Here is an 18,651-nt window from a genome sequence, read left to right as displayed (position 1 = left end):
CTTTTCAAAGATATGACCTATCTATTATTTGTTCTAAAATATATTGTTACCTTGGTAATTGCCACGTCATAGGCTTTATGCAACAATGTTGATGAGGAGAATCTTACAAATGAATCAAAGGAAATGAAGAAACCTGAAAGTCTCCTCTTTGATTTTGATGTCAAGAAAGACCTGATATAGACTGTTAACCATCACAGATCCTTAAACCATCTCTCCTATCTTCTAAGGGACCTAGAAGTGCTAGTTAAGAATCCAGGCTAACTTACAATCCCTGCCTTTTTTAGCACCTTGCAAAGTTTCCTCATGCCCCCATACAAAAATATTTAGCTGTTTGTCATGCATTCCCAATGCTCATTTTCTTATTTAATACATTTTTTTGTGTGTGCCCCTGAAAAAGTGGCATGATGTTGTAAAGGGAAATGATTCTAGCAATAAGATACATGTGAATATTCATTTTACTTAGATTTTTCATGATTTGTAACTTTGAATGCACTGCCTTAACAGAGGAAGGACACAAGGGAAACCAGGATGAAGATCACAATAAACTAGTCAGGTGTCTGGATCGGAGCCCCAATCTGGTAATGTTTAATACTGTGTGATGTGGGGAGATCCTTTGAGATTCATTTTTGTAGGCTTTAAAATAAATGATTTAAGTATATCATCTGCAATGTTTCATCTAGTTCTGAACTCATTGATGTGCTGGTAAAATGATTCCTTTGATAATTCCTCAGGTAATTAATTCACTAACTTCACTGATTTCCCTGGCGTAACTTCAAATACAGCTACATCCTTTCTCGGAGGCTTTCCCTCCCAAAATGCAACTACTGGAGATTTAAGGTACCTTTAGTCAAAGAGAAATATGTAAGTCAGGAGAGAGTAAATATTTCTGAAATTATTATTTTAATCAGCTGTATATTCTACTTTGCACAGGATGAAAAAGTGCTGTATTCATGCTGCTCTTTCTTAAGAATGGAGGGTGGACAGTGTCCCTTTTCTCCATCACGGGCCCTGTTCTTCCCTCCACTTACCACTAGGAAGCCTTAGTCCAGTCTTGACCTACGCAGCTATGAAACAGACAATAATTTTTCCTGCATTTAGTCTCCAGACTTCCAGCACAAGCTATAGGATATGAAAACATTTTATATTTCTTTTCCACATATATTGGTTAGAACTGTCATGGATTGAATTGTGCCCTCCCTCCTCAAATTCACGTGTTGAAATCTTAGTCCCTAATATCACAGAATGTGACTTTATTTGGATATAGGGCCATTGCAGAAGTAGTTACAATGTGGTCATACTGGAGTAGGATGGGCCCCTAATCCAATGTGACAGATATCCTCCTCAAAAAGAAACTTGACGAAGAAACAGGAAGAATGCCATGTGAAGATTAGAGTTATGCTGTCACAAGCCCAGGAAAAACCAGAACCCAGGAGAGAGGACTAGGACAGACCCTTTCTTAGTGCCGTCAAAGGAGCATGGCCCTCAAGGCAACAACTTGATTTTGACTTCTGGCCTCTGGAACAGTGAGATAATAAATTTCTGTTTTTCTAAGCCACTCAGTTTGTAGTATCTTCTTATGGCAGCCCTAGAAAATGAATACAAGCTTTAACACAGGTCTTTGGTGTGGGAGTTTGGGGGTGGATTTCTGTTAAGATTCATTCCTAACAGCATTAGGACCATCACTGGCTTATAGATTTGTTTTTCCTATGCTACTGCTTGGATTAGCACATACGCCAGTATATTTTTCTATTGGTATGAGACATCTGGTTTTCAGTACTTGGCTTTGTCACTTACGAGCTATGTAATTAACCTCACGGATCTTCAGTTCTCTAATAATGATAATACTAAATCTAGAAAACCATGGGCTTATTGATGAGGATCAAAGGAGATAACTTAAGTGAAAAACAATATGGAGGCACGTAGAAGAGTATTTGAGTATAGAGGTTAAGACCAGCGGCCCTGGAGCCCAGTTGCTTGAGTTCAAATTCTACTCCTCCCTTTACTAGATGTGTGACTGAACTACAGACTCAGTTCTACTATTTTAAAAAGAAAATTATAATAGTTTCTGTGTAAGTTAATATGTAAAGAGGTATTTCCCAGAAGATTGTGTGGCACATAAAAAGTACTCATTAAATTGTATCTAATAGAAGTACCTTGCAAGCTATATAGAGTCATGCAAAGGTGTGGTTATTATAATTTATAGTTAGTAAATAGTTTATTGATTTTCAACATCCATATTGAGTATAAATCGATACTGATTTTACACAACAATGGCTCTGACTGCCTAACTCACTGTTCAGCATGTATTTCAGTATCATGTATTTCAAAAGCCGAGAAGAGCTAAGTAAGTAAGGGTGATCATAGAAAAAGGATGTCACCAGATAGATCAGAGTTGCCCAGTGAGTCAGAAGAACCTTAGAACTAGAGACTATTTCTGGTATTTATTATTCTTGCCATTTCCTTATGTGAGAATATTTTAAAGCCAAACATTTTGAGTATGATACTACTTGATCTGATATGATAACAAAAAGCAAAGGATTCAAGTAGCTTTTACTTGGGAGTTGATTTTTTGAATGGTTTTTAAAAGTTTCTAATGAAATCTTTGTTTGCCTATATTTGAATTGAGACACTTTGTTTATACATCACCCTCCTAGGTGAAGTAAACAAAAAATAGCCAGCCACTTTCTCACATTGCTGTATATATAACTCACGTTGAGATTTTTGATGAAATAAAAGACTGCTATTGGAAAACATCACTTGCTTCATGTGTGTCTGGCCTTACCAAGGAGAAAGAAGTGTTTTGGTAAAACACCTTCTATTAGTTTATTCGGAGGAAATAGAAACAGCTGAGACTTAAAAAATGAATTAGAGTATCATGTTTATTCCATTTCATGCAACTTACCCAGGAAGTATATATCAGCAAGACAGATAGTCTCAGTGCTGTGGATAAGTTATAGTCTTCAGAACTGTGGTGTGTTTGGTGTCCAGCCCACATAATATTAACCTCTGCAAAACACATAATTTGAAAACAGCCATGAGAATAAGAACAAAGCAACTTCCATTTTAGTTTGCATGCTGCTCTGTTGAGTGAGAAAGAAAAATCTGGAACATCTATGAAAAAGCTGGCCAATACAATTATAATTAAAGTAAGCCACCTGAAATCATTTTTGAAACTGGGAAACCTATAAATTATAGACAAATAAAAATAAAAGCATAGCCAATAAATATGTATAGTGTATATGATATAATTAAATGCCTCCAGTGAACTGAAATGTCATCCAAAGTTTACATTTTGCTAACATATTACAATATGACAGATAATAAAAGCTAACTGGTAATGTTATAACAATACAGTCAATGAATAGTGATGATTTTTCAGTATGTGATAACATATTTTTAATTAAGGATGAATTCTCTGATGGGAGAAATTGGTACATAAATTTTGGAATGAAATATCACATAATATTATTTCCTGATGGCTTTTTGAGAAGTCTCAAAATATGTCTGTTGTAATAAGAAACAAAACAGTAATATTTTTTCCTGAAATTTAAAGTTTTATTTAATTTACAGAAATATGTTAGCTAATACTTACATAAGGTACTTCCTATATCTTACCAAAATACTATACAATTTCTAAATTTTCGCACATAGTTGGTGTTTGTGCTCATAATAAAGAAAGAAATGAATGTTGTTTATTTTCATTGAGCATTGCACAGATTGCCCTCATATTGCCTTGAAATTCACCTTGCAATTCATAGGACCAAAAGGAGAGTATGTGTGTGTGTTTTTTTAACAACAAATATGACACTATAATGACCCCCTTAGTAGACAAAAGAGTACAAATCATTTTTTATTCTGCTCACATTTTTTCATTCTGTTGATATTTTTCATTTCCTAACAGAATTACAAATCAAAATGCCACATTATATTCTATTCAGGTAAAAAAGTATATATTTGTAGCTAAACTAACTGATGTTTACTCTTTTGCTACAAATCCAAGCGAAGGAAGGAACTACGTGATATGATCACCATATCCTTGGCAGTATAGATTAGAAATTAAATATTTTAGGTTCGAATGTAGGGTAGCTAAACAGTGGACCCAAGCCTGGAAATACCATGTTAATAGTCTTTGCAGTTGCCTTATATTAACAGTTAAAATATATGGTACATGGCAGGGTAATTTGTTAAAAGTTTTTATGAAAATGATGGATATATGGGTAGATATTCAATTTGAGTGGACTTCTTTGTCATTCCTTTAGACGATGAAAGCTCTCTGGACAGTCTGTTTAGGAAATTACTAAATAAAATTTGCAAAAGGAAAAGGATCTTTGTAGGCAAATGATAGCTCCTAGATATAAAAAGAATTAATTCTATAATAAGAAGATTATGAAAAGGATTATGACTAGATAGACCTATTATGAATAAATATCAAATATCATTTCTATTAAAATGGTATATTTTCAAGTGGAGCAAGTATTGTCATAAAGTATCATCTGATATGTATCTTAGATCCTGTTTGGATGATATTTTAATCATTTCTAAGAATGACACTATATTTCTATGCTAGCAATTAAGGAAATTGTTCTTACACAAATGAGAACTACTTCACTGTAACAACCTCTAAAATAACCTGGGCATAATCTTCGAAATAACCTACAACTTAAATCTGTCATTTATTGATAAGCCTACATGGCTATACATTAAAAATATACAAAAACTCTTGTGGTCTGTGGTGCTCTATATCTTTGGATGTTGTATGGAAGTTAATTAAGAGATAATAAATTTGATGAATCTTTAAATTTTTAAAACTACTTAAAGATAGAGCCCTTGAAAAGAATCTAAACACCATTTCCTCTTTAGAACATACCCATTATTGAACATTTTATAAACTATGACTTGTAAACCTTTATTACACATCAATGTATTGTCTATATTTTTGGACCTTTCAAGATTTGTTTTTAAAAATTTGTCGTAATGAATGCCTAAAATGAGTTCACAAGGGGATAACCTAATCAGATGAAGTTTAGTTAGAGAGTAATAATATATATTAGAGTTATTTCCTTGCAACCTCCACAGAAGCTAAATTGTGAACAAAGAATCCACAAAGGTGGAGGTTAAAGATCTGTCTCTTTAGTTGTTTTAAAAGCATTTACTTCCTATCACAAACTGTGTGTAACACAAGCCTTCATTCAATGAAGTGCAGCTGTGTAAACAGGGCAGCGTAACGGGATCCTACTGGCTTACCTCGGCCACTTCTCAGAACTGGGAAAAACAAGAAGGATACTGGATTTTTATCCACAGTCTATATCCAGCTTATTATAAGTTAATTCTTTACAAAGGTGGTTATAAAAATGCATCTCACAGAAAATTATTTCAATAGTTCTTTTGTAAAGGAGATGGGAAAAAGTTAATAGTTAATAGTTAAAAAGTTAATATGTTCACCTTCCCTTCTATTTGAATTGATGAATTATCTGTTCTAAGGAATGAAAACAAATAATAAGGAGGAACAAATATATCATTTAGAATAAGCTTCTTTCTATGAAAGACAATATAATTATAGATTCTGTTCAATAATAATATTTTTCTTTTCCTGTAAGCAAATCATAGATTATGTATGTATATGGTATGTTGTCACAGCTTTTCAACGATATAATTGGAAACGATTGTGCTGCTTTCTAGCACCAAATTGTAGATCTGTATGAATATATTTTATTACTGTATTGGCCAATATTGCCATTCATCTGGTGAAAATTTTTAATGTAATATGTGTCATTTAATGTAATATGAGTATTTACATGTGTGTTGTATTCTTGAATTTATTAACTTAAAAAAAAATTTGTAATGAAGGTATAACTTCCATACAGCAAAATCCATCCCTTTTAATGTCCTGTTCTATGAGTCTTTTTAAACAAATATAGCTGCGTAATCACTACCACAATCAAAATACAGAACAGGTTCATTACCCAAAAGAGTTCTTCCATCCCCCTTTGTGGTCGGGGTAGGCAGATTCTGCTTCAGATGATTAGATTCTGGACTCTGAATTGATAATACAACAGAAGGAAACTTTGGGAACATGGGGAGAGGTGGGTGTCTTTTCAATGTGAAAGAAATATGAATCACTGCAGCACAGAAGGCTGACCCAGGGTGGCACCCTCTAATGATTCCTGTCCACTGGTATTCATACTTTTTATAATCCTTTCCCTTTGAGTGTGAGCTGGATTTAGTGATTCCCTTCTAGTAAATAGAACTCTTTCAAAGATGATGGGATTGCACTTCTGATATTAGATTATAAAAAGATGGTAGCTTGTGTCTCAGGTACTTTCTCCTATAGTTTCACATGCTCCGTCTGAAAAACACCAGCTGCCATGTTGTAGGCTGCCCTTTGGAGAAGTACATATAACAGGGAACTGGGAAAGGCCTCTGGCTAACCAGCCAGTGTGGAATTAAGCACCCCAGTCCAAGCCTCACAAAAAACTGAATCCTGCCAACAGCCACACAAGTGAGCTTGGAAGCAGATCCTCCCCCATTTGAGCCTTCAGATGACACTGCAACTTAAAAACAGCTGAACTGATTAACTGGAACCTTGTGAAAGACCTTGAGCCAGAGGCATTCATCTAAGCCATGCTTCAATTTCTGACCCACAGAAACTATGAGATAATAAATGCTTCTTGTTTTAAGCTCCTTTTTGTTATAAAACGATAGATAATTAATACAATGTTCAACCCTGCCCAACTCTCTCCCCACCCCTTTTCAGTCTCTAGCACAAAATAATTATTTATTTTCTTTCCTTATAGTTTTGCCTTTTTGAGAGTAACCTATAAATGAAATCATACAGTATTTAGCCTTTTGAGTCTGGCTTCTTTTATTTACCATAATGCATTAGAGATTTCTCGATTTTGCTGTGTTTATGAATAGCTTGTTGCTTTGTATTTTTAAGTAGTAATCCATTTGTATGAATGTATCATAGTTTGATTTTGTTTTTATCTATTCATCAGTTGAAGAATATTTCAGTTGTTTCCAGTTTTTGAAAATTACAAAGAAATCTCCTAGCGATATTATCATAGAGGTTTTCTGTGAACATAAATTTATATTTCACTTGGGCAAATACCCAGGAGTGGAATTACTGAGCTGTATGATATGCTTACATTTAGCTTGTTAAGAAACTGCCAAACTGTTTTCCAAAGTGGCTGTGTATTTTTGTATTAGCACCAGCAGCGTGTGAGAGTTCAAGTTGCTCCCTATGTCTGGCTGCATGTGACTTCATTAATTTTATTTTTATTTATTTATTTATTTATTTGATAGTCATTATATAGGTATGTGGTGACATCACATAGAAATTTTAATTTGCATTGCCATAATGGCTAATGACAATGATCATCTCTCTGTATTTATTTGATATATATGTATCTTTTTGAAGTCTCTATTCAAAATTCATGCTCACATTTTAATTGGGTTGTTTTCTTATGGTTGAGTTTTGAGAGATCTTTTACATCTTCTGCATACGAGTATTTTATTAGATATATTATTTGCATGTATTCTCTTCCAGGCCATAGCTTGACTTTTTATTTTCAACAGTGTCTTGTGAAGAAAAAAGGTCTTTAATTTTTATGGAATCCAATTTAAATATTTGAAAGTTTTCTTAAGTTTTATTTAGTGTATATAACAAAAAACAAAGGTTATTTTGGAGAAAATTTTTAGAATAATGAGAAATCTGTGTCTAGAAGGTAACTGTTTATATGGATTTCACATCTAAAACATATCTAAATAAGTTTCTTCTCTGATATTCTGTCACTTATGTAATGGAGAGAAGTGACCTTGAGGTTAATTTTACATAAACACAGATCTACAAGGAATTTTCATAGTTACATTAATATAAGATAGTCACTTAATTCCCAATAGTGGGAAGGTCAGGAAATTCTGGGGCATCTTTAGAATGATGGTGATGCCTTCGCTCATATTCTAGAAAATCCCCAAGCTATGAAAAAATAAATGCTACAGGCATATTTGCAAAATGTTAGTGATGCCTGACACCACTAAAAGCATTATTAGTAATACTTTATGCAACATTTAGCATATCGTACAGTGACTATGTAACATAAGATCTGTGCCTCAGTCCATTTTATTCTGTAACAAGCAAGATATCTGAGACTGGGTAATTTTAAAGAATGGGAATTTATTTCTCACAGTTCTTGAGGCTGGGAAGTCAAAAATCAAGATGCCAGTAGGTTAGAGTCCAGTCTCTCTGCTTTCAAGATGGTGCCTTGAATGCAGATTCCTCCTAAGTGAAGGAATATCATATTCTCACAAGGTACATGAATAGAAGAGGGTGAACCCACTCCCACAAGCCCTGTTTATAGGGGCATTGATCCATCCATTAGATTGGAGTCCTTTTGACCTAAATGCCTCCCTTTAGTCCATACCTGTCAAAACTGTTGCATTGGAGATTAAGTTTCCAACACATGAATTTTGCAGGGGAAAAAACTTCAAACCATAACAACCTGCCTGAGTCTTTGGGAGTCACTTAATTCAAACTTTTAATTTTATAAATAATGAAAATAAAATCAAAAGTAAAAATTAAAAAAGAATTTTGTTAAAGATGAGAAATCTTTTTTTTTTAATAATCAGCCGTGATTTCTTTGGTGTATTCACTTCCCTTTTGGAATTTTATTTCTCCTTAAGACATGGAAGTTTTTCTTATTAATTTTCTTAAGTTCTATATAGATTTTTGTTATCAGCCCTTTATAGGATGTGTAGGATGCAAATATTTTCTCCCATTCTGCAGGTTGTCTATTTGCTCTAATGCTAGTTTCCTTGGCTGTGCAGAAGCTTTTTAATTTGATCAGGTCCCATTTATTTATTTTTGTTGCTACTGTGATTGCTTTGGGGTCTTCTTCATAAACTCTCAACGGACATGAACAGAAACTTTTTAAAAGAAGACAGAATAATGGCCAGCAAACATATAAAAAAGTGTTCAACATCTCTAATCATCAGGGAAATGCAAATCAAAACCATAATGAGATACCTCCTAACTCCAGTGAGAATAGCCTTTATCAGAAAGTCCCAAAACAACAAATGCTGGCATGAATGTGGAGAGATAGGAACACTCTTACACTGCTGGTGGAACTCCAAATTAATACAACCCCTGTGGAAAATAATTTGGAGATATCTCAAAGAGCTAAAAATAGAAATAGCATTTGATCCAGCAATCCCCATATTAGGCATCTACCCAAAGGAAAACAAACATTCTATAATTTATAAAGACATCTGCGCTCGAATGTTTATGGCAACACAATTCACAATTGCAAAGAAGTGGAAACAATACAAGTGCTAATCAATACATGAATGAATTAATAAAATGTCATATATGTATACCATGGAATACTAGTCAACTACAAAAAACAATCGTGAACTAGCACCTCTATATATATTATCCTGGATACAGCTTGAGCCCATCCTTCAAGGTGAGGTATCACAAGAATGGAAACAAGCACCACATGTACTCTCCATCAAATGGGCACTAACTGATCAACACTAAGGTGCTCACGTGGTAGTAATATTCATTGGGTGCTGGTCAGATGGGAGGGGGTTGTTGGGGATGGGTAAACTCATAACTAATGGATGCGGAGTGCACTATATGGAGGAAGGAAAGGCTTGTAGCCCTGGCTTGAGTGAGGTAAAGACATTATATGTGACCAAAATGTTTGCACCCCCATAATATTCTGAAATAAAAAAAAGCAATAAATAAATAAATATGAAAGCATCAAAAAGGAAAGAAAAGAAAAGACAAGACAAGACATGGAAGCGACTGGGTCCAAGTGTTCTCTGGGTCCAAGATGGCACAACTTTGGTAATTTCCAATAAATAAAGAGCATTAAAGATCTCAACACAAACTATTAAATGAATAGTGCTAAACTTCTTAAATTGAAACAACTGCCTTAAATAAGAAATCTAACAGTATAAAATAACAAGTGTTTAAATTTATATTGTAAGCAATTGTCACTTTTAATTTGGAGATGCCTCATACAAATGAACCCTTTAAAAGTTTGTTTCATCTCTTTCCAATACCTAAGAATCATTAATAAATAAATTTAAGGAACTAATTGAACTAAGCAAACAAAATAGAATAAGGAAGAAGCTAAAGCTACCAAACTAAGCCTAACTACAAAATTAATACCTGGCAAATAACAATAAATACATCCTCATTTATTTCCCTATTCTCTACTAATTGAATGAAGCAGCAATGTCATCATCACAACTTCACTTCCTATAGCTTCAAATGAAATTATTATTACAAAATTGATGACATTGCTGCTTCATTCAATTAGTAGAGACTGACATTTTTGTTGTATTTTTTCTTAATCCATCCTTGTCTACTTATCAAAACACAAGTTGCTAAGTTTATATCTAAAAATACCAAATCAATTAGAATAAAATTGGCTCCATATTTTGGTACAACCCATTTTGTACATATTTATATTTTCAGCATCATAGAAACCAGACATCTTACAAAATTTTTTACTTCTTATCAGGATGTTTGGTCACATGTAGACATTAAATGATCCCTCTAGCAAAGGTCACAAATGATGGCACTAAAAGTATCACAAAAACAACACTGTCCCTCTAATCTTTATAGTGATTGTCACTTTAATACATTTTTTCTTTTTTATTCCTGTTCAACTGGATATTTTTAAATTTTAGCATGTACAATTTTATTTTATTTTCTACTTTTTTAATTTTATTTATGTATTTTTGTTTGTTTTTCAGCTCATTAAGGGGGTACAAAAGATCAGGCTATATACATTGCCCATGCCTCCCCATCCCCCCGAGTTTTATTTTCTATTAATTTGTGGTATACATGTGCAGATTTGTTACATGGATATATTGCATAGTGGTGAAGTCTGGGCTTTTTGTGCAATCCTCACCAACTTGGTGTACATAGTTCCCATTATGTAATTTCTCATCACAAACCCCTCTCCCACCTTCCTGCCCTTCCAATTCTCCAATGTCTATTATTCCACTCTCTGTGTCCATGTGTACTCATTATGTGGCTGCCACTTATAACTGAGAACATGAGGTGTTTGATGTTCTGTTTCTGAGTTATTTTACTTAAAATAATGGCCACATTACTGCAAAAGACATGATTTCATACTTTTTTATTTCTGAATAGTGTTCCATGGTGTATGTGTCTGTATTCTGTGTGTCTGCATGTTTGTGTGTGTGCTTGTGTACTGTATTTTCTTTATCCAATCATTAGTAGATGGATATTTAAGCTGGTTCCATATCTTTGCTATCGTGAATAGTGTTGCAATAAATATACAAGTGCAGTTATCTTTTTGACGTAATAATTTCTGTTCCTTTGAGTACATACCCAGTAGTGGAATTGCTGTATTGAATAGACCTATTTTTAGTTCTTTGAGGAATCTCATACTGTTTTCCATAGAAGTTGTACTAATTTCCATTCCCACCAATAATGTATAAACCTTCCCTTTTCTCAGCATCTGTGCCAACAGTTATTTTTCTCTGATTTTTTACTAATGGTCATTAAGATGGCATCTCATTGTGGTTTTAATTCATACTTCTCTTATGATTAGTTATGTTGAGCATTATTTCATATGTTTGCTGGCCATTTGTATGTCTTCTTTTGAAAAATGCCTGTCAAGTCATTTGCTCCCTTTTTAATGGTGTTATTTGGGTTTTCTTCTTATTTAGTTGTTTGAGTTCCTTGTAGTTCGTCCTTTGTTGAATGCATAATTTGCAAATATTTTCTCCCATTCTGTAGGATGTCAACTTACTCTGTTGAATATTTGTTTTGATTTGCAGAAGCTTTTTAGTTTCATTAAGTCCCATTTGTTTATTTTGTTTTTGTTGCATTTGCTTTTAGTGTCTAAGTCATAAATTATTTGCCTAGGCCAATGTCCAAGAGAGTTTTCATAGATTTTCTAATATAATTTTTATAGTTTGGGGTCTTATCTTTAAGTATGTAATCCATCTTGAGTTAATTTTTAAATAGAGTAAGAGATAGAAATCCAGTTTCATTCTTCTGCATGGGGCTATCCAATTTTCCCAGAATTATTTATTGAATCGGGTGTTCTTTCACCAGTGTGTGTCTTTGTCTGCTTTAATAAAGATCAGTTGGTTGTAGGTATGAAGCTTTATTTCTGGGTTCTCTATTCTGTTCCATTGACCTATGTTTCTATTTTATACCTGAATCATGCTGTTTGGTTACTGTACCCTTATAGTATAATTTGAAGTCAGGTAATTGCAATGCCTCCAGATTTGTTTTTGCTTAGGATTGCTTTCGCCATCTGAGCTCCTTTTTGGTTCCATATGAATTTTAGGATTGTTTTTTCTAATGATGTGGAAAATGATGTTGGTGTTTTGATAGAAATTGCATGGAATCTGTAGACTGCTTTGGGTAATACGATCATTTTCACAATATCAATTCTTTCAGTCCATAAGTATGGGATGTTTTTCCATTTGTTTGTGTCATCTATGATTTCTTTCATCAATATTTTTGTGTTTTTCCTTGTAGAGTTCTTTGCATACAAAATTTAAAAAGGACTTTTGCATTCATATGACTGTATTTTTCAATATTTAAATAAAATAAGAGACATAGCTTTGTAATACGAAGTAAAACCTATAAGAATTTTTCATATTTTCAATCAAAACTTTTGTTTCCATACAATACAAAAGCAAGAAATAATATAGTATTATTATTGAGTTACTTAGACAACATTCTTTAAAAATCTAAATTGTATTAATAATAATTTTATTACTACCTATAGATTTCATTTGTATTAAAATGTAATATGTCATTTTAAAATTTCACAATTTTGACATGTCCACATTTATGTCAGTTGTATTCTATTTTAAATCCATTTGAAAAATTTTAAGTATTAAGTTTATGTTTAATAAGATTATATTTAATCTGTGGATTTCTTAAAGACTCACTTACCTCTAATTTATTGAATCTCTACTATACAAAGTCTTTGCATAGGTAGTCTGATAGAGAAAAGCCCAAAATAGAAAAAAACAAAACAAAACAGACTGCAAAAAGCCTATAATCAAATAGAAGCAAAAGAAATATATATGTGTGTATATATACACATTTATATACATATACACACACACATATATATACACATATATGTGTATATATATGAATGTCTGACTGATAGAGGAGAGAAAGTTTTACATCCCTTAAAATAAAAATAATTTTGTGTAAAATGCATGTCTTATATTAGTTTGTAGTCATGGCTTTATAACATTTGTACCCCCATAATATTCTGAAATAAAAAATAAATAAATAAAAAACAAAAGAAAAACATTTTAGATTATTATAACCAGGTTTTCTAAGTCCTGTAAAAAGACATTAGCTTCCCTGTACCTGAAAGATTAGGTAACCACTTCCCAGCCTTCCTATATTCTCCATTCTCAACCTTTCCTAGAAATGGGATTTCAAGTATCTCATTCAATTCAAATTTCAGTCTTTGCCTACTTTTCACAATGGTTAGAATTGCCATAAGAGGTCTTCCATGTCTTTACTTAAAGATGAAATTGATTAATAATAGTGATAACAGCAATGATCCTAAACACAGAGTAAGAGTGCTTAGCATGTACTAGGGAATATTTAAAATGCTTTATGTATATCAACTCAAATATTTCTCATAACTACACTAGAATGTAGATACTTGTATAGTTTCCATTTTATGGATGAGGAAATGGAGATAAAATGAGATTTAATAACTTGCCTAAGGTACGTAATGTATTCCAATAATGTAGTAATGATTTTCATTATCAGTTGCAGAAACTGTATTTTCTAGCCTCTTTGAACCTAGGTGGGTTATGGGATGGCTTCATAATGATGCATTGTGAATCTGAATAATGTGTGTCACTTTAAAGCCAAGGTAAAGAACTGGTGTGCTTTCACACTTTCTCTGTGATCTCTCCAACTGCAAGTAATATGAAAGTTATTCAGTGGAAGACACTAAGGCCCTACGGTATGTGAAGACACCAGATGGAAGGATGGGGGTCCCTGAATGACAGCATGGAGCAGAGGGCACCCACTGACCCATATTGAACCAGGATGTGAGTGAGAAATAAATCTCTTCTTGTGTTAACTCACTAGGATTTGTTACTGTTCATTGAACTAACTCTAATATATCCTCACTATTAATTTGTGTTTTTAACACATATGCATCTGATACAATAACCACAAGTTATCAGTGACTTTATTACAAGTTAATGTTCTCCATCAGTCAATGTTTTCTATAGACTGACTTTTATGGAGAAAACACTTTATAGGATACTGGATAAACTGGTGACTATGTTTCTAAAAGCCACCTTCAACTAACAGCTCAAAGTCATGTATTTTCTTATCACCAACCTTCAGGAATGACTACTTTGAAGAGATGGCTATAGGAAATCCAGCACATCTGGAGCTTTTTTCTCCCTCCCTTCCTTCTACTCCTTCAATCATTCCTCACGTCAGTCTAATGAGAAGCTTCCCTTGCCTTGGGCAGTTGTGTTTAACAGGACTGGAAATATCAAGGAAAAGCTCATATCTTATTAGTAGCATTTACAAACCCAGTCCCATTTCCACTCTCTTCCCAGAGTGCCCATTGTCTTCTCAACACTATTCCTGTTCACACTCCCTCCCTAGTCCTTTGATCATTGCCCTGCTTTGAAAAGCCCAAGTCTGGCTATTTGTTTTTCACAAAATGTAGCTTAAAGAATGAGATTATATTAATAATAAGATTAATATTAATAATAAAATTAATAAGATTATTAAGATTGATATTTTTGTTTAGTAAAACCCCACCCTTATTTTAGTTATGTATGATTCTATGTTTCACTTTACCATCTAAACGTATAAAGAATGGCGTGCAATAGTGGGAAACTTACCGGATCATGGAGCAAGAACTAAGAACGTTTGAACTTTATAAGGAGCCCATGCTAGGAATTGGGATGAGACCCTCACAGTTTCTTCCTTCCAATTTCTCCCCACATTTTACCTACTTTATCTAACAGCTTCCAGGTTAGAGCCCTTGTCCAAAACCACAAAACACCAAACTAGCTGTGTGTTAAAATTAAATGTGTATTTCCATTAGCCTACATCAGGCAGGTAGAAGGGAAAGCGAGAGGAGATTTCTCATCTCACTGTAAAGAGGAAGAGAGAGATGCTCATGGGCTTCCCAAGTTGAAAGACGAACAGCAGTTCTCTCCTAGAATATTATTGAACTTGGTGATTAGAACCCATAAAACAGTATTTCACAGTATTTACATTGCATGATGAGATATATATCTTTGGACAGACAGATCTGAGAACCTGAGCTTATAAAGATTCATTTCTTTGGGAAAAGGTCCTTCGAGTTCCTAAAAGCCAGTTTACAACCAAGATTTTTAAGTAACGCTCATAGGAGGATATTGCTCATATATATCTTTTAGGAGCTAGAAAAAGTGAAGAAGAAAAGAAAATTGATGAAGAAAAGAAAATTGATGAAGAAAAAGGAAAATGGGATACATTTCCTCAAGAAACCTAATAAGACACAGAAAAGCCACAATGTAATTTGCATACACACTCACATTGTACATATATTGTGCATCTGTGTGTTTATGTATATTTAAGACAGAAAAAAATAGGTATAAAATACACAGTTTCACTTTATTGTCCATATTTAGATACTAACAAATATGTAGTATGGTGCTAATGGCTTCACCTATGGAGAGAACAGAAAGAAACAACATGTTGTTTACATATAAAAGCAAAGAGAGCTCCACTCTGCAGCCATCCTTCAAAGCATACCGAGTTTTATTGCACGTGGCCAACCTATATATTTTCTGTGACACTTCAGACCCACAACATGAACTGGTTGCCTACTAGTCTCAGAAAAAAGTAATTTTTACTTTATTGTCTAACCATTAGCAGGTAATATTCAAGGTTAATGGAAAGTAATGTTATAAGTAAGACAACCTGATTTTGAAATACATTATTCCTGCTCTTACCTCCACCATTTCCCATTTATATCCCTCTACTACCAGTCATCTTGTGGGTTGATACTGGCCAAGATCAAATAATTAGTAGATGTCTAATCTCCAGGTTCCAATTTATGCTTCCTTGGCCCTAGGCCATGGTCCTGGTAATCTGTCAGTGGATGCTGACTATTATTTTGATGATGTGTATAAAGAGCTCTTCCTCTCTCAATAGAAAATGTATTATTGAAACAAAAGCATTCTTATTTGGTATAAATTTTGGAATTTAGAAATGTAACAGGTCAATAAAGAGACACTGTTGGTTAAAGGAGTTTACTATGCCTCTCAACCACGAGCAAAACCAGTCACGTCCATAGGAAAACTATCCTTCTCTTCAAAAGTTGGCATGATTAGATAAAAACACGTTGAAATCAAAGTTATCAGTACTATATTATAAAATAATAAATTTGACAATTTTTATGTCTCATGGAGATCATTTATTCTCTTAATAAAACCAAATTCTAGTAACTTGGTTCCTGGCTGTCAGCACTGACATTAACATCATGACTTAGGTTTTGGTGTGGTAAGGGTTTTTATCATGCTTGAAATAGATTCAGATTCAAAGGAATCCACATGCTTTACATAGACAAAAAGCAAGACATCTTCCAGAGCATTTAATGACATATATTTGGCATTCATAATAACTTGACTAGCACAATTAGAAGACAGAAATCATGGGAGAACTGTCTTCGTGTCAATAGAGTTAGCTGGGATTGGCAAGCACTCCTACGACACTCCTTCTGTGCAGCACACTCGCCTGTGGTGAGACACAATGAACTTCTGCTGTATTATGTTTGGAACAGTGATTTACATAATTTGTCTCCACAAGTCACAGAATCCAAGAACAAATAACCTATGAAGTTTGAAAGCAGAGCAACATAAGGAAAGCAAAACAAGGAGTTGTCAGGAAAAGACAGGAGAGTAGAAAAAAATGGCACCGAAATCACTGGGTAGAAAGTGTCTGCAATCTCTCTTCATTCTTTTCCAAATGAGTCTCCTGAGTGGATGTAGATTACCCTGTCAACAACAAAATTGTACCAAGATCTCTTTGCTACTAAAAAAGACTTTCTATAGGTCTTAACATTTGCCTTTGTGTTTTGAAACTAATTTTAGCACTTCATAGCAAATGAATCTGGCTTTCATGTTAGAAACTTTCAGTTTATTACTGAATTTGCAAGTAGTAAGGCTATGTCCAGTGAAAGCGTCACATTGAATCAGAACTGAATGTCCTAAATGGAACAAGTCAGATTTTCTTTGTCTTTTTCTATTTTTTTGTGAATGGTGTCACATAACTTAGCATTTGTCACTGGCCTTTGCGGAAGCAATCTGTACATCTGATAGATCTCTATTTGTGCATTTAAGAGCTGCTGTTCCTCATTTTATTACTACCAATTATAGAATGCTTTTGTTATTTTGTTGAGTTACTTTGTCCTTTCCTCTGTTCGCCTTATGATACTCTTTAAATGTGAATGCATGCCTGGCTTAAAAGGTAGGATACCAATGACTATCAGCTCTTGCTTCAACTAGAAGAAAAGATCTCATCTGATAATCTTTGACTTTTGGGCACTGAGAGATGGAAGTGTAGGAATATCTCCCCCATTATTCTAATAGGGATAACTTCATATCCTACCCCTTATATCCCCCAACCATGACCACATTAGTACATGATATTCAAACCCAAATGCTATTTATTAACGAATTTATTATTTTCTGACTTTTTCTTTCTCATTATGACTATTATACCTTCGATCACTCTCTTTTCTTCTAACTCCCATCAAGATTCCATTATTGGCTCCCCAAAATCCACTGTATTGTCAGCATTCTTCTTTTCCTTTCCCATACTTACTTCCTTAGATGACTGCTTCATTGCCTCAGTACAATCAAAAGTTTTCACTGAGTAATATCTGGGTAGAAGATGTGCAGCCCTTATAACACTTGAAATCTAGCTCAGGGGTCAGCAAACTGCTAGTATGAGTGAAACCCTGCCCACTACCTGATTTGTAAGGTGAGCAAGCTAAGGATGGTTTTTACATTTTTAATGGTTGAATAAAATCTGAAGAGTAATAGTTTGTGACACATGGAAATTATATGAAAAAAATATGTATCTTCCTCATTCTCATTCTCATCTGCCATTCTCTGGGCTTTTTGATGGTCCCCTAACTTTGTGCCACCTGTCAAAGTATTCTTTATTTTTTAAGAACCATTGCATATGTCATTTTCTTCAGGAAACTATCTTTAGTCCTTCCCAGCCAAAATTATCCTACAATCTTTGTTATCCTTATCTATGCCTTTAACGTCACAAATTCTCTGTTATTTTGTATTCTCCACTATTTCACAAGCTTCTTAATGAGAAGAAACTTAATTTGTTCATCTTTGTATTTCCCACAGCACCTACCATTGTGTCTTTGTATAGTAGACACTAATACATTTTATTGATTAAATAGATGCTTCTCAAATAAAACTGGTTCATTTGAGTACTCAATGACCAAGTCACACTATTTATTTCATTTGCTAAATACTTGTTTCCATTAGCAAGATAGATCCTTTTTTATTTGTTTTTAAATTTATAAACAACAGAAATGTATTTCTCACAGTTCTGGAGGCTGAGAAGCCCAAGAT

At 33.7% G+C, this 18,651-nt stretch overlaps 1 protein-coding gene across 5 annotated transcripts in view; it reads right to left on the bottom strand.

The window, feature by feature from the left end:
* The window catches only part of AGMO (alkylglycerol monooxygenase), a 303,863-nt gene that overhangs the window by 186,519 nt on the left and 98,693 nt on the right, over positions 1–18,651 (bottom strand). For all 5 annotated transcript variants that reach the window (XM_069461613.1, XM_069461609.1, XM_069461611.1 and 2 more), the window contains one exon: positions 2,903–3,006. In XM_069461613.1, coding sequence (XP_069317714.1) covers positions 2,903–3,006 — 104 coding nt within the window. The remainder of the gene's footprint in view (positions 1–2,902; positions 3,007–18,651) is intronic.

Source organism: Eulemur rufifrons, chromosome 29 (assembly GCF_041146395.1).
Source record: "Eulemur rufifrons isolate Redbay chromosome 29, OSU_ERuf_1, whole genome shotgun sequence".
Classification (NCBI taxonomy): domain Eukaryota; kingdom Metazoa; phylum Chordata; class Mammalia; order Primates; family Lemuridae; genus Eulemur; species Eulemur rufifrons.
The sequence above is the reverse complement of the archived record's forward strand: the minus strand, read 5'-3'. Positions and strand labels throughout refer to the sequence as shown.